This window comes from Equus przewalskii, chromosome 8, assembly GCF_037783145.1.
Source record: "Equus przewalskii isolate Varuska chromosome 8, EquPr2, whole genome shotgun sequence".
NCBI classification, from domain to species: domain Eukaryota; kingdom Metazoa; phylum Chordata; class Mammalia; order Perissodactyla; family Equidae; genus Equus; species Equus przewalskii.
Genome location: NC_091838.1, coordinates 18,087,784 through 18,112,117, shown reverse-complemented (window position 1 = coordinate 18,112,117; position 24,334 = coordinate 18,087,784). Strand labels below are relative to the sequence as shown.

Here is a 24,334-nt window from a genome sequence, read left to right as displayed (position 1 = left end):
TCTGACGTATGGCCATGCCAAATAACAGGCTGACTGAAAAAGACGGAAACCAATCCACTCAGGCAGTTATTTGGCTTATTGTAGACCAGAGAAAGACCTGGTTGGTAGACTGCCTTTCTATTATTATTGTTAAGGTAAAAGTTCATACAGTGAAATGGTTAGACCTGAATTATACAATCAACAAATTCTGGTCAATCTAAACATCTGTTGTACATCCATTAACAGTGAATATTAAAATGTGAGACCTGTGCAGCTTACCTGCTTTCCACAGAGCAGTTCTCTGTTCATTGTTGGAATTAAACGCTTTTGCGAATCTATGTGACTCTAATAAGCAGTCCAGTAGCTTAAAAAGTTGTTGTGATGTTAAAAAGCGGTACATTCCTTGGTCTTGAGTATCAACTCGAACGTCAAAGTCCACAGCATCTCTCTTTGGAAAATAAACGACAGCATGTGCACATGCACACACACACACGCAAGTGTGCACACACACACACACACACACAGAGTCACACATTTTAGTAAATGTAGAAATCAATGTTCCCGAAAAACCAGTTTTACAAGCCGTAGAATTTAATCTGTTCTGTCTCAATAGAAAATAGGAAAAGGTCCATCTTTTGCTATTAAAATTCTAGAATCTCAATTCCATGCATGCTAGTCACCAAGCACCACCTCCTGTCTCTCCAGTTCCCTTCTCACGATGTCTCACTCCAGGAGCTCTGCCCGCACCAGGCCCTGCAGCCCTTCTCCCACTCCCCTGCACTGTTCCTCACCCGTCAGCTCCTCACTTCTCTTCCTAACCAGGCTGGAGGCCACAGACTGCGCTTATCATTATTCTCTTGCATAACCCCTCACCTCCTCTTTTTAGTAATTCGCTGCAAAACTGCCGACTTCATATCTCACCCACACAATAAATGGGACTGGAGAAAAACAGAGGGGTTTCTCTTAAATCCAGTGGGCACTGGGTGCTGCCCGGCAATCCTCCTGCACATCCCCAGTCCACTTTCCCGGACTAGTTCATGTTTTCACTTCTCTCCTCAAGGATCTGAAACTTTCTTTGCAACCTCACCCGGTGGACGACTTTTCTTCCTATCTCAACTAGAAACCAGGAGCCATCAGAAGAGATCTCGCACAGACTCCCATCAGCAAACGGACCAAACTTCCTGGTTTATGACCCATACACTTTGCTTGCCTTCCTGTTACAATGCTTGAACTGTCTGCGCTTCTATTCAAGGCAGCCTCCCAGGGACTGTGCAGTAGGTACCGTCTCCATTCACTCAAAAGACGGCTCTAACAACAGACTCTCCCTCTCTGCAGTGTTTTTCTCTCTCGCCTGGAGAACTCTCGCCAGGGAACATGCTGCGATATTGCCAATATTAGAGACAAAACAAGCACACCCTTGTCTTGACCCACCTCATCCTCCTCCAGCTATTACCCCATTTCTCTGTACCCCTTTACAGCAAAACTCCTTCACAGAGTAATCAATATTTGCTGCCTGCAACTCCTCTCTTCTCTTGTACGTATTACAATAATGCTTTTGTCCTTAACATTATAATTAAACACAACGTCACGGTCACTAAAGTCCACAAATTGCCAGAGGGCAATTCTCAGATGGACTATTACTTGACCTATCCAGCACTTTGACAGAGTTGACCACATCCTTCTTAAAACAGTTTCTTCTGGGGCCAGACCCGTGGCCGAGTGGTTAAGTTCATGCGCTCCACTTCAGCGGCCCAGGGTTTGGATCCTGGGCACGGACATGGCACCGCTCATTAGGCCATGTTGCGGCGGCATCCCACATGCCACAACTAGCAGGACCCACAACTAAAATATATACAACTATGTACTGGGGGGATTTGGGGAGAAAAAAAAGAGCAGGAAAAAAACCAAAACAAAACATTTTCTTCTTTTTCCTTCCAGAACAACACTGTCTCTTGGTCTCCTCTTGCCTCACTAGTTCTTGTTCTCAGACTCTACCAGCTGCCTCATCACCAAGAGCTTGGTTCCTGACATTCCTCTCAGCTCTGACCACACTCACAACCTTGGTGAGATCGTCCAGTCCTATGGTTTAAAATGACATCTATGTGATGAAGACCCCCCCAAATTAAATCTCTAGTTTGACGTCTGCTTGGAAGCACAGACCATGATAGCTAACTTCCTACTCAACAGAAGAGCAGCCGCCCTCACGCCTCCTCACCTGTGCCGCAGCTAAGTTTTCCGCGTCCTCCTTCTTACTTGTGGCGGGGAAGAACACGATGTTGTCGATAGTCTGGATGAGTTCCAGCTGCACAACACATTTAATCAACAGGGCAGCAAACAATTTTTGTTCTGGAAATTCTGTGAGGAAACCCACCCCAATGCACATGCAAACAAAAATTATTTTGAATCCTTTATAATTTCTATGACATTACAATGCTAAGGAAACATTAATATGTATGAAGATAAGTTACACATATCACACTGAGGAGGACATACCGCTTTTACACATAAGCTTTACTCAGTAAAAGTTTAATCAATACTTAGAAAATAAACTTTTTATACAAACAAAAATATTCGAAATGACTTACAATAGTGAATATGTTCAAAAAAGTTCCACTACATATTTTAAAATACGATTTAGGTTATTAATAATATGTAACAAATGGATTAAAAGCTGAAACTTTAATAGTATTTACTGTAAAGCCAAGTTTGACTTTTGAAATTAGGTAATATAAAAACCTATACCAAAAGAAAACAACAGGAACTGGATCTGTGAGACAGGAAGTGAGGGACAGCCAAGCCAAGAACTCTGATGATTGAGGCAATGCTGTGGGTTAATCACAGCACATGTTTTCTTTGGATCCCGGTTAGTAGTTGTAGCTAAAATGACCTCATTTTCAAATGGATCCATAAACAAAGAAGTCTATAACAAGTTATGCTAAGTGCATTACTACAAAAGTAACCAAACTGCAACGTCACAACAGTGCACTACACATTGCCTTGTAGCTGTAACACAGCTGCCTCCCTCAGGCCTCAACAAATGTGCTCACCAGGGTGCTTCTGAGAAGCCACCAGCCTGCAAGGACCTGTTTGTGGAAGAGTTTTCCATATCACTGATTACCCCAGGAAAGCAAACGAAGATGTGCAATGCTGGGAAAGCACCTCAACTCCCGAGATGCGGGAGTGCTGGGCAGCGCTGACACACGGCTGCACGGGCAGCCCCCCCCAAGGCCACACCTTGATCCTGGGTTCTCAGGGGAAGCTTTTCCAGGGAACTTTTTAGGAGGCAGACGATCGCTAAGGGGTGCTGTCTGTTCCCCAGCCTCAGGGCAATAGCCCCAGCACTGGGTGACTTACGATCCTTCCACTTCATGCTACTTTTGCTTTTACTACAAATTCCTTTATCTGCTACCATTTGTGGAAGTTAAATTCATGTTTTGCGGATTTTGGGGGGTTGCAAAATAACTTGTTTAGTTAAATTTATTTCTATTTAGGTCATTAATAAAGGTGGCTTTCCAGATAGTTTTCAGAAATTTAACACTTCTTAGTACTAGATCTTAGGTCAAAGAAAAAAAGAAAACAAAGAAACCCACAAGTCCCAAGCTTGTCTCTTTCTCTTAAGCATCTTCTTCCTAGTCCTTTACCACAGTCATAGGCAACTAGGACCAGTCATCCATTCACCTCCCTAACTCAAGTCATAAAAGCGCACTCAGTCCCTGGAGCAGGTGAGTCCCGGCAGCAACCCAGGACTCCGAGGGGACTGGGGGCAGGCTGAGGTCTCAGGAGACGCACTTTCAGCAGCTCCACGGTGTGAAGAGCTTTCGGCAAAGCAAACTCGGTTTGGCCAACGAGGCTCCACTCTGACTGAACTGGGGAAGCTGGGTCTCCCCACACTTTCTGATGTGCTTTCAGAACTGAGAGATGAGGGTCCTAACTTCAGTCTCACTAGCAAGGACCAGCAGCACATTTGCAGATAACACCTATTTGAACAAAATTTATTCATGAAAGGGTTGACAGTGAGAGGGTTCTATCAGGCGACCACTCCACTGGGTCACCAAAGGATAGGAAGCAAAGCTCAGCAAAGATTAACTATGTGGGCAGGAGGTATGGCGTCAAGACTAGATGGAGCAGTGGTGTTTCCTGAGAGTGTGTACAAGAATGAGAAGGCTGTCCTGTGGACAGGGCAAAGGACGCAGGTCTGTGCTGGGATTCTCTTCAAACCGAGGAACCACACCTGTCCACCTAGTGAAAGGGCACATGGGGACCATTTGTCCTTCCTCCAGCTCCACCTATGCTGAGTCAACAATTCCACGGTGAAACTTTTCCTCGAAAGCTCTGCGGAGACTGAGAGAGGATGTCTGGTAGAAGGAAAGAAGACCAAGCCCTTAGCTCAAGGTGGCAGGGAACACACGCTTCGTTCCAGTTAAAGGAATAGTCCCAGATCAGCCAAGTGAAAAACTTTCTGATGTGTGATGACCAAGTCCTTCCTTTACAAAGCTAAGCATATTTAAGTTCAGCCTTGGAGCTGAGAGAGAGAAAAGCCACCCACTCTTCTTCCCTCATGGCATCTTCCAGTACAGACTGACGCTGTACGGATTCCCGCGTGAGCCATGCTGTTCTCCAGAGCAAGAGGAATGAAAAATGAAAATGGGCCACTCATCACCACCTACCTCCCTTTTAAGAAGTTAGCAAGACACAGTGACTAAAGGTAGAAGCTCCTTTCAAGTAGGATACCAAATCTGTCTTCTTTCAAGAACTAATATAAGCACACAGGATTAGTAAAAAATTCCCTGAAAAAATTACCTCAAAAAGGATCAATGACCTAAATATAAGAGCTGAATGTACAAAACTCTTAGCAGAAAACATTGGGGAAAATCTCCATAACCTTAGATCTGGCAAAGGATTCTCAGCTATGACACCAAAAGCATGAGTGACAAAAGAAAAAATAGATAAATTGGACTTGATCAAAAGTAAAAGCTTTTGTGCATCAGAGAACATTATCAAAGAATAAAAAGATAACCTACAATGGGAGAAAATAAATATGTGCAAATCATACATCTGATACAGGTGTAGTACCCAGAGTATGTAACAAACTCTTAAAATTCAACAACAAAAAGACAATCCAATTAAAAATGAGCAAAAGACTGAATAGATATTTCTCCAAAGATATACAAATGGCCAATAAGCACATGAAAAGATGCTCAACATCACTAATCATTAAGGAGCTACAAATCAAATCCACAATGAGGTACCACTTCACACTTACTAGGATGGCTATCATTTAAAAAAAAAGAAAAGAAGTGTTGGTGAGGATGCAGAAAAATTGGAATTGCTGGTAGAATGTAAAATGGTGCAGCCACTGTGGAACGCATTTTAGTGGTTCCTCAAAAAGTTAACATAGAATTATCATATGACCCAACAACTCCACTCCTAGGTATATACCCAAAAGAATTAAAAACAGGTACTCAAACAAAAATCGTACATGAACATTCACAGCAGCATTACTTATGATAACCTAAAGGTGGAACAAACCCAAATGTCCATCAACAGATGAATGGAGAAACAAAATGTGCTATATCCATACAAATGACAATCAGTCCTGAAAAGGAATGAATTACTGATCCATTTTACAATGTGGATGGACCTTGAAAACTTTATGTTAAATAAAAGCCATACACAAAAGATTCCATATTGTATGATTCCATTTACATGAAACGTGCAGAACAGCAAATTCATAGACACAGAAAGCAGACTGATGTTTGCTAGGGGCTGGGGTAGGGGGAATAGGGAGGAAGAGCACGATGGTGATGGAGTTCCTTGGGGGGTGATAAAAAGATTTTGAAACTAGGTAGAGGTGATGATTGCAGGGCACTGTGAATGTACAAAATGTCACTGAATTGTTCACTTTAAAATGGTTACTTTTGTTATGTGAATTTCACCTCAATTTAAAAAAGCAATTAAAGCTGTCCGGTTTTCCTCTAGGGAAAAAGTAGTCTTTCCTTGGTGTTACAATTTTCCTTCAGTAAACAAAATTGAACCAATTTAGTAAAAAACAGAAGGGGCTCCCCTTCTTTGTGGAAAGAACTAAGAAGGTGAGGGGAGGAGCAGATGAGACAGGGGCCTGGGGCAGCAGAGTAGGAAGAAGGCTTGCTCCTCAGAGAGCTGGGAGCTCCCGCTTAGAAAGCACTGGCGCCTCCACCTCCCCTCACGGAGGGGCAGAGGAAGGCCCATCGGCCCCACTTTTGCAGACAGAATACGGGGCTGACACGCAGAAGGGGATGGAGAGGGAAGACTCATGTGCTTGACACAAACATTAGCCGACAGCACTGTGGAAAAAGCTGGGACCGCAGGTGTTAGCAGAGTTCCTGACCATCCGCAAGAGAGCATCTATCTCTCAGGGGAGGTCCAAGGTGGAGCAAAGACAGAAACCAAGTGATCACACGATCAATTACATGTATGTTTGTGGATAATAAAAGCAAAAGCAAAACTTTCATCCCTTTCCTACATAAAATAAAATACACAATTTATTTTCATTAAGAGAAATAACTCACTTGCTGTAGGTTTAATTTTGCTGACTTCTTCATTCACAGTAGAGACAGAAGCCAATGGTGCCTGCTGTCTATTATCTGCAGATCTTGGTTGCATAGAATCATGGATATCTACAGATTTCTGTGATATCGTATCCTAATAAGATAAGAAATTCATTGTAAGTACAGTGAAGAAAGCTTAAAGCTGTAAATATTTCCTAATATGCCGTTTTAAAAAAAATTGTATTGTGTCCCTATGAAAATGACATCCTACACATTGCAATGATAGACACAATGAGAAAATTATTTCAAATTCCCTATACATGGATAAGAGCTGAGAGTCTAAGAGAAAAGCTTCCTTTCTGACCCTCATTGGGCTCAGGCCTGATACCACTCAAGAGCAATGGATAAAAATGCTAAGCTTCATTGTGTGGAAAAACTAGCCTGCAACATCCAGGAAGTGTCATGAAATCCAAACAGAACACACACGTGGCAGAGATGGGAGATTTCTGCAAGCTTCGCAGGGGCAAGTTGAGGGAAAGACCTTCTGTCACCCAAGGAATCTGGGACCAGAAAGGTCAGTGAGAAGTTGACCAACTAGGAGTGTGGTGTCATGAAGGGAAGTCAAACATCCGAGTCCAGCAGAGCTACAGCAGAATTCAGCTCCAGTATTATTAAGTATAACCTTGAAAAAGCAATGAATCTTCCTGAGCTGAGGTTTTCTGATCTGAAAATGGAGACGACACCTTTCTTGCAGGTTGTTAAAGATTAGACAATACATGCAAAGCACCAGCACGGTGTCAGATAATATATGGTAGCTGACATTACTACTATCCTAGCTTTATGTTCTTATAGCAGTACAGCACACTCAGAGAAGACAGAACTTGGTTTCAAGAGGAACTGAGAATTCCCACATAACAGTCCTAGGCCGGAAGCAACTTCACCTGGGTTTCTGAAAGGAAGACAGGGCCTATGTTCCTAAGAAACAGTGCTGATCAAAATAACATTTTAACTTGGGCTTAAAATGTCATAGTTTATTGATCTTTCATTTTGTGTTTTGTATAAAATGGGGATAACATGTATCAAACCTGGTTCAAAAAAACTGTTGGAAGAATCAAATGTGAAAATATTTTTTAAACAATGAAGCACTACACAAATCTAAAGCCATATTATTGTTAAGATTATTCTTATTCGTCTTTGTATTTTTCAGTGTTTAACATTTAAGAGGCTTTTTAATAACTATATGAACACAATAGAGTATTTAGGTAATTAATTTGACCATGATGGACTAAAATACATTTGAAAATAAAAACTTAAATGTGAGAATGCATGTAGCAACACTTGTAAATTTATAAATCCTTTAAGGGAATGTTTATTGTAAAAATTAACTATAAAATACAATGTGTCTTTTTAACTCGCACATTTTAATAAAGTACACATTTTAATAAGTATATTTTAAGGGAGAAATTAATCAGTTGATAGAATTAGAAATGTATTGCCTTACTGAAGATAAATGAAAACATTAGTTTTTTAACTTTTTTGGTCATTAGGTCTTTTGAATATTCTGACGATTTCTAAGAAGCTTCTCCCCAGAAAATGAAACATGCTTGGGGGTTTGAAAATTCTCCTCTGTATTACAGAAATTTTTCATGTTTGGTATATTGATTCCTCAATTTTTCTGATTAATGTAAATGAGAATGATTTTTTGGTAATTTCTGCATTTTTTACAACAGCTCTTCACTAGAACTAGCATGCCCAATCCGTCCCCTTAAAAAAGATTCTTTAGTGGAAAAGGAGGAATTCCTACGAAAGAAATCTCTACATACTGATGTGCAGACATCTCTTAGATATTCCAAATACAAAAAGTTAGTTTCCAAATAAGATTTCATTTGTTAAAAAACTACATATAATTAATATTAATGACATATGTAAATACATAGAAAACAGCTGAAAGGATATACACTATAGTAGTAAATATTGCAGTTAGGATTGTAGGGGGTCGTATAAAAAGCGACTTGCATTTTTTACCCTATATTCATCTGTACTGCTCAAAAATGTTTTACAGTGATTGGGCATTTTTCTCTTTCTAATTTTTCAAAAGTAGTCCTTGAGTGCACAGCAAGAAATGATTTAGCTGAGCATGGCAATGAGGAAAATACCACAGTTCATTGGCAAAATATAAATAGTACACAGAAGAAGAGAAAGAAAAAGAAAGCAGGGTGAAAGAAGAAATGACAGATATCAGGAGCGGCAGCAGCAACAACGGGCAGATATTAAGAAACTAGAAGCAGAACCAGGGCAGCTGCAGTTCTCAGAAGGAGCCAAGGAAGAGACTGGGCGCCAGCCCTGAGCGGCACCACCTGGCTCACCCCACCAAACCCAGCAGCAGGCACACGCTGTTCTAACGACTTTACATGCATTACTTGATCTAATTACTCATCACCAGACTCACCTTAACATGAGGTTAAGTGACTTGCTGAGGCCACAGAGCTTAATCAGTGCAAAGCAAGGATCTGATTTTGGGTCTAGCATCAAAGCCTACAGTGCAAACTACTACACTACACAGCAAGCTAGCAAAAACAAAAGCCCACGAGGCAAGGCAGGGAGTGGGCGCAATTTAAGAAAAACAAAAATGACAGCAAGTTCATCCTGGGCTCATAAGTGGTGGAGTCTGTGATGAATGGACAAATCCTGCAGATCAGGGTCATGGAGCTATGTGGGCCCAATATGCCAGATGTCACATTCCCTCAAGAGAAATTCATAGTACTTTTCTGTGAAATCTAAGTTTTAGCCATTGACAACTAGTTAAGAAATTAAAAGTTGGGGGGTACAAATCAGATCACTGGGCACTAATTTGCTACCTCTGGCCTCCTGGGTTTAGAATTCAAGGATATTAGTGGGAGAACAGTAGAAATTTGAGTAAGGCCAGATTAGATAATAGTATTGTTTCAATGGTAATTTCCTGATTTTGTCAATTGCAGTGTGATTATGTAAGACATCTCATTTTTTAAAGGGAAAAACATACTAAAAATTTAGGAATAAAAGGGCATCTTATTTTCAAATTAGTTTCAAAGCATTCAGAAAGATGTGTGAAGGTGAGGGAGTGAGAGAAAAAGAGAGAAGAAGGAAGTAATAAAGCAAACGTAGCAAAATGATAACATTTGGGGAAACTTGGTGTGATGGTTTTATGTATCAACTAGCCTAGACTCTAGTATCCAGTTACTCAATTAAACACTAATCCAAATGTTGCTGTGAAGGTATTTTGTAGATGTAGTGAACATTACAGTCAGTCGACTTTAAGTAAAGGAGATTATCCTCGATAACACGGGCAGAGCCTCATCCGACCAGCTGAAAGGCCTTAAGAGCAAAAGCGAAGTTTCCCTGAAGAAGGAGTTCTACCTGTGGACTGCAGCTGTGGCTCCAGCCCAAGAGATTCCAGCCTGCCCACCTGCACTACAGGTTTCAAACTTGCCAGCCCCCACTATTGCATAAGCCAATTCCTCGAAATTCAAAATAAATCAAGAAAGATACATATATATATATATATACATATAATACGCACGCACACACATACCCATATATATGTATAAGCAGATACAGATATAACTATAGATTATCTCCTACTGGTTCCATTTCTCTGGTAGAACACTGACTGATACAGATCTCTGTACCATGAAATGGGGTGCTGCTATAGAACAAATACCTAAAAATGTCAAAGTGGCTTTGGAACTGGGTAATAGTAGAGGCTAGTGGAGTTTTGAGGCATATGATAGAAAAAGCCTAGACCGCCTTGAAGAGATGGTTGGTAGAAACATAGACGCTAAACACAATTCTGGTGAAGATTCAGAAGGAAGTGAAATGCATGGTAGAGAAAGCTTTTATAATCCTAAAGAATATATACAAGGTCATGAATAGAATGCTGATAGAAATGTGAACATTAAAGGTGCTTCTGGAGAGATCGCAGAAGGACATCAGGAACATATTATTGGATACTAGAAGAAAGGTGATCCTTGTGATAAAGTAGCAAAAAACTTGGCTGAACTGTGTTGTACTATGGGTGGAAGGCAAACTTGTAAGTGATGAACTTAAACATTTAGCTGAGAAGATTTCCAAGCACAGTGTTGAAGGTGCGGCCTGATGTTCTCCTTGGTGCTTATAGAAAAATGTGAGAATAAAGAGGTGCGTTGAGGAAAGGACTGTTAAGCAGAAAGGAACTTGCACTTGATTTGGGAGGCTCTTGGCCTATTCAGCTTGCAAAAGATGCTAAAATTGGGAAATTGATTGTTATGAAAGCATGCTTTGGATGGCTGAATGCTGAAGAGATTAGATGTGCGACTAATGGATCCAGGCAAATTATCTCAGCAGAAGCTAGTAATAGAGATGGAGTTATCCAGGATGGATCTGTTGATTACCCTCTTATTTAATGGTATGAATTCTCCTGACATACACAAGAGAACCACAAGGATTTTGAGAATGATAGACCAGTAGACACACAGCCAACCTGGAATGAACGGGACATAAATGGGATAAAATGAAGGAAGGCTGTCAGACTTCTGGGATTCTACAGGCAGGAAATGGGCTGACAGTGGTACCTGGCTGCAAAAATGTACTAACCTTTATTCAGAAGGCAGAGCTGCAGGCCCAGAGGGAGGAGCCATTGCCCTAGAGGGCAGGGCATCAAGCCACAGAAAATTATACTTAGGCTTGAAATTTAATGGGATTTGACCTGCTGGGTTTCAAACTTGCTTAGGATCAGTGACTCTTTTATTCTTTCCAATTTCTCCATTTTGGAATGAGAATGTCTATCCTATGCTTGTCCCACCATTGTATTTTGCAAGCAGGTAATTTGTTTTCTAGGTTCATACGTCCACAGATGGAGAGGAATTTTGCCCCAGAATAGACCACATAATAAATGACTAAGATGATACTAAATGATACAGAATAGACACATACTAAATGATCTAAATGACTTGATGAAATTTGGGACGTCTGATATGATATTTAGATGACATTTTTAGACTTAGTGCTGATGCTGCAATGCATTGAGACTTTTGGGGATGATAGGATGGGGTGAATATCTCTTGCCTGAAAGATGAACGTGAATTTTTGGGTACCAGAAGGTAAACTGTAGTGGGTTGAAAAGTGGCCTCAAAAAGGTATGTCCAGATCTTAACTTCTGGTCTTGTGAAGGTTACTTGGAAATAGGGTCTTTAAAGATGTAATTAAGGATCTTGAGACGAGATCATTCTGGATTTAGAGTAGACTCTGAATCCAATGACTAGTACCCTTCTAAGAGAAAGGAGAGGCAGATTTGACACACACAATATTTGACTTTACACAGCCATGTAAAGATGGAGGCAGAGACGGGAGTGATGTGTGTACAAGCCAAGGAATGCCAAAGGCTGCCAGCAGCCACGAGAAGCTGGACAAGGCAAAGAAGGATTCTCCTTTAAAGCCTTTGGAGGGAATGTGGCCCTGCAGATGCCTTGATTTTGGACCTTTCACCTCCAGAAGTGTGAGAGAATACATTTCTGTTGTTTTAAACCACTAAGCTGGTGGTAATTTGTTATGGCAGTCCCAGGAAACAAATATAATGGGTAGAAGGTATATTAGAATTCTTTATACTGTTTTTCTAACTTTTCTCTAAGGTCAAATTATATCAATATGAAAAGTTTGGATAAAATAAAATAACATCCAATAATATCTTCAGCTTGCCATGGAAATCCTTACATAATCTGGTACCTGTCTCTTACAACTTTTGAAATCATTTTACTCTATGTCTCAGACCATCTATAGTATAAAATAATTTAAAATATCTCCTTCATGGCACTTACAGAGACAAATTTTGGGCACCTGGGAAATTTGCCATCATGAAATTTAACCTCAGAATTCTGGATAATACATTCATGCCATCTTTTTAAAAGAGCTGGGCTCATATAAAAGAATTTGGCCAATGGTAAAATTACTTATAAATAATTAATTAATTTAAAATATGCTTGCTTTATTAAAACTTACCAACTGTTTTTCACTCACGGGAGATGGAGGTGGGGGAGCAGTTTCTCCAGAAGTGGGACGCCAGGTCAAGAGCCTTTAAGACATCAAAATCACATCAATCACTGAAGTGTGAAACATGCCACATCCAACATGCATTGAAACAGGCACCAAAAGTCATAATATACCAAAAAAAACACATTCCTTCTTTACCCACTGCTAAGAGCAATCTACTGGAAAAAATATAGTAAAAAGTGTAAAATATGTACTTCCAGAAAACAATTAACTAGCATTTAATATAATTAAAAGGGTACTCTGGTCATTAATTTTATGGTAAAAAAAACCACTTCTGGAAAGCTCAAAAACTTTAAACTCATCTTTTCAAAGTATTAATGTTATTAAATATTTTCCAAAGTGAGATTGAAAAAAGTTTGAGACTTTTCAAAAAATTCTTAGAACTCTTTAGATTCTATTTTTCAAAAAAATGTATAAAAATAAATGAGATAAAATTTGGCCCAAAAAAAAAAAAAATTTGGCCCAAAAGCAGCAGCTAACTTGCCACCCCTGGCGTAGGTGCTTGGGACAGAAAGACGATTAAGGCCCAAGTTCTTGCTTCTGAGAAGTAGGAACTCCTGGGGAACAGGGCAGACAAAGGGTAAATACGTCCTTTCAGTTCAATATGGAAAGAACTCTGGTACAGATATTTTCTATTAAGAGATACTTATTAGATGATCTTTAAGATCATATATATTATCTGAGTATGTAATTCAATAAATTAAAACAGAAGCAGTTCTTAAGAAAAAAGAATGTTCAGCTAGACTGGTTTTTGTAAAGACTTTATAGGGACAGCAGCTGGGCAAGCATTCATATTATCTTGGACATGAAGCAACAGATAAACTGACAAAAAGGAATCACTTGTCAGTTACATTGTTCCAACAAAATGTGCACCAAAAAATAAGAAAAATTGTCCAATTATTGTAAATAGGCCAAAGCGATGACTGTGTGTCCTTTTAGTGTAGTTCTACTTAGAGACTGCTTTCCTAGGGGTGTGTTTCTTCTGTTTGAATTCCTATTTCCTACTGATTAAGACATTTACAAAGGGATCATATGGGGGCAAACATATTTAACTCATGTTAAGAAAAAGTTTGATGCTTAAAAATCTGGAATAACTCTTAATTTTCATATAAAGTTTTGTGCCAGTGCATACACATATGTTTATGTAAGATTTAAAACATCTTATTACCGAGATTTAAAAATCACAGCTCTAAGGTAAAACTTTGTGCAGGTCAGAGAGGCCCCAAGGTTGAGCTGGGAAGTAATAATCCAGGTGCTACCAAGCATCGTTTAGTGAGACTGTCTTACTTTCCCCAACGTTAAAAACTCCCCTACAATTCAACTCTAAACTTATTCCTTTTAAAAGATGACAACTGTAAAATATACTATCTGTAAATAAATTTTCCTTAGATTACTAAATGTACAGTAACTGAAATATATGTTGACATTTTTTTTTCAATTCAAAACCGCTGCTTAGTTGAATCTGGATAAATAAAACCTTATAAAATTGTTTCATTATAGTCCAAATTTTGGATCAGACTAAAGGTTTGGTTTATAAGGAATTTAATTCATGTATTTGTTATGGCTTATAGTTTGATTTGTAATAAATATGAATTCATGGAACACTAAGATATTTTTAAAAGGATTTCCACTAGGAGAAATCACTAGTTACTATCAAATCTTTTATGTCCATCATTCACTATATAAATATAAAGTTGTACAAAATCTTCTTACGCATGTGGGATTGTGGTTTTGAAGATATCCAGTGTGCAGTTACAAGTTTTATCCCAGATTTCTAGGGTAAACTTTTCACCATTCAGAATGACAACATTCTCCAAGCAGTTTGTACCAGATCGTGCTAACTGCTCATTGTCTAGAAAAGAAAAGAATAATTCATTTAGATATTACCAGGGCCATATTTAGCACTTTGTGTCACTTACCCAGTACAGACTTACCTTGCTGCACACACCAGTATAGCTGGGCAAAAATATCATCCAAAAGTACATCACTGAGTACTTCTAAATACTGGGTGAACACATCACAGATTGCATAAAGTGCATGATTACAAGTTGTTGTCATCCATTCAGCTTTCTAGGGTAAAAGAAAGTCATTAAATGAAGGTCAGACCATTTATCAGCTACTAGAATTAAAAAAGAAATATATTTTCATATTTAAAATGTAAGCCTGTCCATGTTCCTTTCAGACCACTAATTCCCTCGAGAATATTACATTCACCTCAACTTAATATCTGATATCTATTTCTCATCATTATCTCATAACCATCTATTACAAAATAATTTAACTACTTTCTGCATTATTTGTTTTGATTATAAAAACCTATCACTGCATTGTCCTGCTATTAATATTATGACTTTTGAAACAATATGCATGAAGACCAACAGCTGGACTTGCTCCAGAATATCTAAGAACATGAAAGAGAAATAAAGAAGAATGAAATGAGAAGAATTTATCCAAGTGGGGTTAGCATAGGTTTAAAAATAAAACTGACTTATATCAAGGTAGGATTACCTGAACACACCATAAAAGGCAAAAAGAGCCATATAAAATAAGTGTAAGTAATTTCTTTATTTTTCTCAAATCCATAAAGGACTAATCTGGACTGAGAGTATTCCTCTGGAGCTTGGTGCTAGTGCATACACGTATGTCTACTTAAGATGATGTTTTAAGTAAGAGTCTACTTATAGATTTAAAAACTGCAGATCTAAAGTAAAACTTCAGGCAGGTAAGAGAGCCCCCAAAGTTTGCATTTAATACATCTATATGGGATAAAACAAAAAAACCTGAAGTTCTCTCCATACACTTACTGAAATGTATCCTATAACTCATTTGTAGTAAAAGACATTGAAATAAATAAATAAAATTTTACTATGTATTCTTTATTCAATTCAGAATTAAGAATTCACATATGAATACTAAATAAAATGTATTAGGGAAAACGTTAATATTTATATTACTATTAAAATATTAACCTTTTAACTTGACTATCTTAAATGAAAATTTTATGTTCTCTTACCTCTGTCTGCTGTTCTGGCAATTTCATGTTGTCAAAGATTCTGAAAACAATTCTAAATAAATCCTGCCACCAGTGTTTTTCATAGGTGTGGCCATAAGTTTTCATTATTTCAAACATCACTGTTAAACCTCTAAAATGATAAAACATAATTAGGAAAGCTATAATACAAAAAAAATCCTGCCACGTCAGAATCCCCCTCCTAAAATAATTTTCATAGTTCACAAAGCTACTGAAAACAAAGTTTAAAACTGGTTTTAAATTAACACATGATACAGTTAGAAGAAATTTAAGTTGCAAAACAGGTTTCTTTAGCATGCATCATTTAGGAAAAACACTCTCAAGACCTTGACCTTAAAATTTCTTCTTTATTTTACTTCTCCTCCACTCTCACCCCATCATTTCAACATTTTGAATTTGCAAATGGAATTAGAGATTGAGAAAGATCATAATTTGGGTGATTATTAACTTTGTGGCACTGTGTCCAAGGAAGAAAGCATATCGATAGCAGTCTAAGAACAAATAAAAATTATATTTTGGAAAATCTTTTTCAAAGAGCTATAGGGATTTTTGGCTAACACTATAATTGTTCATATAATATCCTCAAACAAAAAGACTTATAAAACTAATCCACTAAAACATTCATGTGGGCAGGGGTCTGTGTCTGTCTGTTTCCTGCTGTATCTCAGAGAGCAGCACTTGCCACTTGGGAGGCACACAGTAAGTACTTGTTTAACGAATAAACTGTTTAGTATCACATTGACTATCTTTTGAATAAGTAGTAAAGCTAAAACTCAAAATTGCCTTCTTGATTTCTTATCTTTCTTGAAATAATAATACCTTCATGTAACCAATAAAAAGCTGAATCTTTTCTCTACATGTTACTTTCTTCTAGCAAAATATAGGTGTCCTTCAATTCAGAAAAAGTTTTTATTTCCAAAAGTCTGACGGTAAGCCAGAATAAAATTTTCTTTGAAAGGCTCCACAGGGACTGGTACACAGTCTAGCTCATCTGCTGCTAGTACACTGCAGGCCTCGTGCAGGCCTGGTACACAGTAGGTTTGAAACAAATATTTGTTAAATGAATGTGCAAAATAACATTACAGTAGTTCAATAGACAAAGTTCACTCATTTTTCCCTCTCCTCTACTAACTAGAACATGTATTTTCTCTTCTCTTTAACAAGTAGAACTCATTCATAACGTGAACATGGGATACGGTAAGAAGCAAGGTAGCATCGTCCCAGACAAGGATAGCCTAAGTAAGAGGCTAGGAAAGCAGATAGGTCCTTTGTCAAATAGATTTCTACAAATAAATAAGAGCAGGGAGGGAGTGCTGAGTTTACATGACTTGTCGGTCATGACATGTCACCTGCTCCACTGAGGTTGCTGGACATGTGAAAGTTGTACATCTAAATAATATAGATTTACATGAATTGGGGGCTATTTTGAATTTTATCAAGTTCCTAACACATCCACTGAAAAAAAAGATCCTCAATGCCTAAATGCAAAATAAAATGTATATAATGTTCTCGTAATTACTAAATTCTACGACAAATTCCCAAGGTTTGAGTCCTATTTTGTATTATTTATCTATTTCACAAAAATTTCTGTTATAACAAATAACACAATAAAAATGAAAAGTTTCTGAAGACATAAATCAAACTCAACCTTGGCTGGGGGTGGGTGAGATTCTGGCACAGGTGAGGAAGGAGAGATTTATTCTTTCATTACATTTCTATCAGTTTGTTACAAATCTGTACTACTTTTTCTGATTTAAAAAAATCCAATAAAGCTAACTCTTTACAAAATTGACTATATATGTTAAAAATCTGTCTAATAATTGTTAATTTGATAAAACACGATTTATGGCCTTTATCAAACTTGTGTTCACATAAGAAAAGTTAGTTTGATTAAAGTCAAAATAAACCTTTCAAATTTTAATTCCAAATACTGATTGTTACCTGGTTCTTACATCTAATTTGCATCTATTGATGATACAGGATAACTCAAAGAGAATTGGGAACCATCCTCTCACCCACACCCTGTCTTCAGGTGCCACATTCATATCATCACTTGTGTATTCCTTGAAAGCCTTCAAGAGGAAAGGTAGGTTTATTAAATACAAAACATAGTACTTGTACATTAAGCATATTATTTCTCCAAAAATCTTTTAAATGCTTTACAAATCAAAAGTGATAAACAATTTATAAAAAAAAAAATAGAGATTATAATTGCCTATAAAGAGCACTGGACTAGAACCCAAAGTTGGTTTCAGCTTCAACTGTCACCAGCTTTCTGCATTATTAGTTAGGTTAAATCAGGTTTCCGTTTACATCATTTAAATGGTTATAACACCATGCAGCCACAGTAACCACACTGGGGAGGTGTGAAGGTCAAATGAATTGATGTATATAAAAGTACTAAGCACTCACTCCATAGGTCCATGCCAGCATGTAGTAAAAACCTTATTACCAAATCTGTGATGCATCACTTCTCCTTATGATGGTTACAAAGACAGATTCAGATACGCAAGCTAAAGTTGACAGCCAGGTTGCCAATTCAATCTTTTACTTCAGTACCTAAGCCTACACTCATCCAAAGACAGTCAGCTTCAGTGCTGCAGAGCACCACAGACAAGAAACAGTGTAGGGTAATGGCTACAAGCAAAGGCTTGTGTTCAAACCCTAGGTGTCCTTTACTAGCCTGTAACCATGGGCACATTGTTTTAACTTCTTTGTGCCTCAGATTCCTTATCTGTTTGGGGATATAAAATTTCCTATCCTATAAAGTTGGTATGAAGATTAAACAACTTAATACGTGTGAAACACTCAGAAAAATAGCCAACACTGTCAATAAATGCTAGGTATCATTACTAAGCATTTTAACTCAGAATCAAGCTCAGATAATTTTTGGGTTTACTGAAAAATAAATGCTTCATATATCCCCTCAATTCCCAAATAAACTTAGATCTCAGACTAGAAATAAATACTTAGTAAGATCTTGTTTATTAAATGATGCTATACCTGCGGTCTATCAGACACATATTTTGCACAATGGCGAATAAGTCGAATGGCTTCCATACTTGTGTCTGGGAAAGCTGCATTGCACGCAAATTCAGACAAACACTTCACTGCATCCTGGAAAGAATCAATGGTCGCTGGAAAGTGTTTTTCAAACACAAGGGCTAAAAGGGAGGAAAATATATCAAAATAATTATAATTTTTCAATTATTCTTAATTATATCAAAAATACACAACCTCTAGATGTAATGCATACTTCTTAAAGGTTAAGAGTTTTGAGGTCCAACAGACATGAGTTCTAGTCTGTCTCTACCACTTACTTGACACTTCCTGAGTAGTGGGGAGAGGGGAACAGGTCTTTGTCTTGTTTGTACTATAAACCCAGCATGAATACAGCGAACTGGTATACAGTAGGTACTGAAACAACAGTTTCTGAGTGAATATACAAAATTACATTTAATCCCCTTGTATCTCAGCATCTTAATCCATAATGGGGATAATAATACCCACAGGATTGTTAATAAGCACTAAATAAAATGTAAGGGAAGTACTTAGAAGAATATTTAATTCAAGCAAGCACTCAATAAATGATAGCTATGATGATGTCATTATTCTTGATGTTGATGATGGTCATCATCTTTAACCTTAACTTACATTTTTAGTATTCCATTTTCCCTTACAGTCAAAGGAGGCTGTGTAGTGTGGTGGTCAAAAACAAAGGGTTTGCCTCAAGACTCCCTGGCATTTAATCTCAACTCCATCACTCACTAGTTCTGTGCCTTTAGGCAAATTAGTTAACCTCACTGAGGCTGAGTTTCCTAATCTATTTAAGAAAAAGGAATAATAAAGATACTTATCTCATAGAGTCTGTTGTGAACATTGAAGAAAACAGATACATTCCATAAATGTTAACTATAATACAATAATACCATTATTTACTCTGCTTCTGTAGGCAAAACTTGGTAAACATAAAGACAATAGGCCCATAATCTTATGCCTAAATTATCTTCTAAACACATTACAGTTTTTTTGTTTTTTGTTTTTAACACGAACATAGCTAAAAGAATACTCACTGACAATGTGCCCTGTTGTTTGAAATGCAAGTTCCACTATGCTTTCATCTTGATCAGATGCAGCTAGATGAAACACAGAGAAAATGTTCTTCCATCCAGACCGAATGTTAGCAGCTTGAGAATTAACCATCTGTGCTATACACCGTACAACCATATCTCGAATTGTTGGAGACCTAAAATATTAATATAATTGCTTAGATACCTATACAGATTAAAGTCATCAGTTTTTTTCCCTTCTTCTGTTTTTTCCCCCTGCTTTGGAAACTAATAAGGAACTTTTCTGATACTAAGCAATTCAACAAATCTAATACCTGTTTCGTTTCATTATATGTTCAAAAGGTCTTAAGAAATCCTTCTGGAATCTGAAATTAGCAAGCTCCCCTTTCTCTAAGAACTTCATTGACAGTTGCCTCAAGGAGTCTACTGCAAAAATAGCTACATCTTCATTAGGATTACAGCCAACCTGTAATGGCAACAGAAATGTAGGGCGCTTAATGTCAGCAGTAAAAATCTGTAATTCTTTATTTTCGTTTTAGGAAAAGTATATAATTAACAGCATAAATAAGTAAATCTTGATTCTCCATAAAGGCACTAGGTGTGCTAACAATATTCCTTAATAAAAAAATGTATTTTAACTAAATTCTTAAAACCTAGAGCAATCATTTCTAAAAACAAAGACAGGATTCAAAGGATTTTCTAAACTTAATTTAAAAAGTAACGAAAAATTGCTTTGAAAAGGAAAAAAGTCTCAATTAGATTATGAGAAGGAAATTTTAAACAACAAAAAGTATTACAAATGTAAGCAAATTCTAAAATTATTCAAATACCTTATTAAAATGATCTCCAATAACTTCCCAAATTCGAGACCACTGCAATCTTATTCTTCCCATGTTGTAATATGATATTTCTACTATTTTTTGTAGACTAAACATCCTTGGATGTGTAGTGGAAAGTAATTCATCCATAGACACAGCACAGAGCCAACGGACGAAATCCACTATAATATAAATAGATTTATATTTTTTAAGCTTAACTTCCAAGTCTTTTGAACAAAAAGCCAGTTTATAAGTGGAATAAATGTATATACTTACCAATAGCATTTCCATCTAGCCTTGTAGACCCTGTAAATATTCTAAAAGAAAAAGCATAATTCAAAAATTTATAAAGTCTCACTTCTGTTACATCAATTCAAAAATAAGTGGCCTAGGGTACTAGCTACCTTTATCTGTTTAAGGGAAAAAAAAGTCAGGTAGTCAAATGAATACATTTTTATCATACAGTTTAGCAACAAGTAGAGTTTGGATGTTCTCCCCTCTTCCTTTGCATTCAATAATATATTAGAGTAAGAATATATTGTTGTAATTTTATTAGTAAGTTTACAAACACCAGATACATACTTATGAAACTCTAAGAATAAGAAAAATATTATTTGTAAAACTAATAATTGGCACACTATAAAGCAGAAGATTTTTCCATTTTTCCTATCTACTAGCATTAATCATGTTCTTAAAATGAAAAATTCTGCTTTATTTTTACAATTAATGTACATTTGATTAGGAAGTTCATTTACATTAAATTACAAGTGATTAAACTGAACCTTGCAAATAATCTCCAACAGTTTAACCAAGAAGTGGCTGAACAACTTTTCTTAGGGCATTCAAGTGCTGAGAGTTAAGCCGTGCTGTCCAGCTTTGCCCGGCCTTCTTCACTGAGCTCTTTTTCAGTGTTTCAGAAGTTTCACAAAAGGTTTCAGCATAAACATATTAGTCCTCTTTTTTTTAAAGTCTGCATTTTTACCCGTGTTCTAGGTTTGTAACCAAGGGTTTGATGTGACTTCCAGGATGAATCAATATTTCTTAATTCAAAATGTACACCATAGCATTTGCATCGTAAAAAAGAAACCTTAAAGGCAGGAGCAGGTCAAAGATTAAACCTAGAAATAAAAATAATCTTACACAGAAAAATGAAATATAATGATGTCACCTGAAATTTATATGTCATAAACCAATGTTACCGGAAAACAAAAAATAAAAGTAATCATAGTAACAGTAACAGCTACCAACAATCACAGTATTCTAAGTGCTTAATATACATCTCCTCATTTAACAATCACAAATAGCCTGTGAAGTACATACAGGCACACCTCGAAGACACTGCAGGTTTGGTTCCAGACCACCAGAATAAAGTAATTATCACAATAACTTTGAGTGACATGAATTTTTTGGTTTCCCAGTGCATATTAAAGTTATGTTTACACTATACTGTAGTTTATTAAGTGTGCAATAGTATTATATCTTAAAAACACAATGTATATACCTTAATTAATAAACATTTCATTGCTAAAAATTGCTAACCATCATCTGAGCCTTCAGCAAGTTGTAGTCTTGCTGCTGGTGGAGGGCCTTGCCTTGATTTTGATGGCTGCTGACGGATTAGAGTGGTGATTGCTGTAGGCTGGGGTGGCTATGGCAATTTCTTTTTTTTTTTTTAAATATTTTATTTTTCCTTTTTCTCTCCAAAGCCCCCTGGTACACAGTCATGTATTTTTAGTTATGGGTCCTTCTAGTTGTGGCATGCAGGACGCCACCTCAGCATGGTTTGATGAGCGGTGCCATGTCTGCGCCCAGGATTTGAACTGGCGAAACCCTGGGCCGCCAAGCAGAGCGCGTGAACTTAACCACTCAGCCATGGGGCCGGCCCCTGGCAATTTCCTAAAACAAGAAAACAATGAAGTTTGCAGCATGGATTGACTCTTCCTTTCATGAATGATTTCTTTGTAGCATGCGATGATGTTTGACAGCATTTTACCCACAGTAGAACTTCTTTCAAAATTGGAGTCAGTTCTTTCAATCTCTGCTGCTGCTTTATCAACTACATTTATGTAATGTTCTAAATCCTTTTTTGTCATTTCAACAATCTTCACAGCATCTTCAGCAGGAGTAGTTTCCATCTCAAGAAACCACTTTCTTTGCTCATCCATAAGAAGCAACTCCTCATCCGTTAAAGTTTTATCATGAGTTTGTAGCAATTCAGTCACATCTTCAGGCTCCAATTCTAATTCTAGTTCTTTTGTTATTTCTAAATCTGCAGTTACTCCCCCCACTGAAGTCTTGAACGCCTCAAAGTCATCCATCAGGGTTGGAATCAACTTCTTCCAAACTCCTGTTAATGCTGGTATTTTGACTTCTTCCCATGAATCATGAATGTTCTTAATGGCATCTAGAATGGTGAATCCTTTCCAGAAAGTTTTCGATTTACTTTGCCCAGGTCCATCAGAGGAATCACTATCTATGGCAGCTATAGCCTTACAAAATGTATTTCTTAAATAATAAGACTTGAAAGTTGAAACTACTTCTTGATCCATGGGCTGCAGAATGGATGTTCTGTTAGCAGGCATGAAAACATTAATCTCGCTGTACCTCTCCATCAGAGCTCTTGGGAGAGCAGGTGTACTGTTAAAGAGTAGTAATATTTTGAAAGGAATCTTTTTCTCTGAGGAGTATGTCTCAACAGTGGGCTTAAAATGTTCAGTAGGGCCGGCCCAGTGGCACAGCAGTTAAGTGCGCACATTCCACTTCGGCGGGCCAGGGTTCGCAGGTTTGGATCCCAGGTGTAGACACGGCACCACATGGCAAGCTATGCTGTGGTAGGCGTCCCACATATAAAGGAGAGGAAGATGGGCACGGATGTTAGCTCAGGGCCAGTCTTCCTCAGAAACAAAAAAGAAAAAAGAGGAGGATTGGCAAATGTTAGCTCAGGGCTAATCTTCCTCAGGGGGAAAAAAAAATTTCAGTAAACCATGTTGTAAACAGATGTGCTGTCATCCAAGCTGTGTTGTTCCATTTATAGAGCACAGGCAGAGTAGACATTGTCATTCTTAAGGATCCTAGGATTTCTGGAACGGTAAATGAGCACTGGCTTCAACTTAAAGTCAGCAGCTGCACTGAGCCCCTAACAAGAGAGTCAGCCTGTCCTTTGAAGCATTGAAACCAGGCACTGACTTCTCCTTTCTAGCTATGAAAGTCCTAGATGGCATCTTCTTCCAATAGGAGGCTGTTTCATCTACATTGAAAATCTGTTATTTAGTGCAGCCACTTTCATCAATCATCTTAGCTAGATGTTCTAGATAACTTTCTGCAGCTTCTACACCAGCACCTACTGCTTCCGCTTGTACTTTCACATTATGGAGATGGCTGCTTTCCTTAAACCTCATGAACTAACCTCTGCTGGCTTCAGACTTTTCTTCTGCAGCTTCCTCACCTCTCTCAGCCTTCACAGAATTGAAGAGAGTTAGGGCTTTGTTCTGGATTAGGCTTTGGCTTAAGGGAACATTGTGGCTGGTTTGATCTTCTATCTAGACCACTAAAACTCTCTCCATATCAGCAATAAGGCTGTTTCGCTTTCTCATCATTCATGTGCTCACTGGAGTAGCACTTTTAATTTCCTTCAAGAACTTTTCCTTTTCATTCACAACTTGGCTAACTGGAACCAGAGGCCTAACTTTCAGCTTTTCTTGGCTTTCGATGTGCCTTTCTCACTAAGTTTAATCATTTCTAGCTTTTGATTTAAAGTGAGAGACATGGGACTCTTCTTTTCACTTGAACACTTAAAGGCTGCTGTAGGGTTACTACTTGGCCTAATTTCTTTCTTTCTTTTTTTTT

The 24,334-nt window shown here is 37.7% G+C and overlaps 1 protein-coding gene across 1 annotated transcript in view; it reads right to left on the bottom strand.

Moving 5' to 3' along the window:
* ARFGEF1 (ARF guanine nucleotide exchange factor 1) overlaps positions 1-24,334 on the bottom strand; it is a 149,238-nt gene that overhangs the window by 4,935 nt on the left and 119,969 nt on the right. Inside the window, exons 24-36 of the mRNA XM_070631516.1 lie at positions 20,765-20,805; positions 20,501-20,670; positions 19,985-20,136; positions 19,674-19,846; positions 18,604-18,764; positions 17,542-17,672; positions 15,583-15,712; positions 14,504-14,639; positions 14,283-14,421; positions 12,519-12,591; positions 6,528-6,660; positions 2,195-2,334; positions 259-427 (exon numbers count right to left, since the gene is read on the bottom strand). Of these exons, the coding sequence (XP_070487617.1) occupies positions 259-427; positions 2,195-2,334; positions 6,528-6,660; positions 12,519-12,591; positions 14,283-14,421; positions 14,504-14,639; positions 15,583-15,712; positions 17,542-17,672; positions 18,604-18,764; positions 19,674-19,846; positions 19,985-20,136; positions 20,501-20,670; positions 20,765-20,805 (1,748 nt within the window). The remainder of the gene's footprint in view (positions 1-258; positions 428-2,194; positions 2,335-6,527; positions 6,661-12,518; positions 12,592-14,282; positions 14,422-14,503; positions 14,640-15,582; positions 15,713-17,541; positions 17,673-18,603; positions 18,765-19,673; positions 19,847-19,984; positions 20,137-20,500; positions 20,671-20,764; positions 20,806-24,334) is intronic.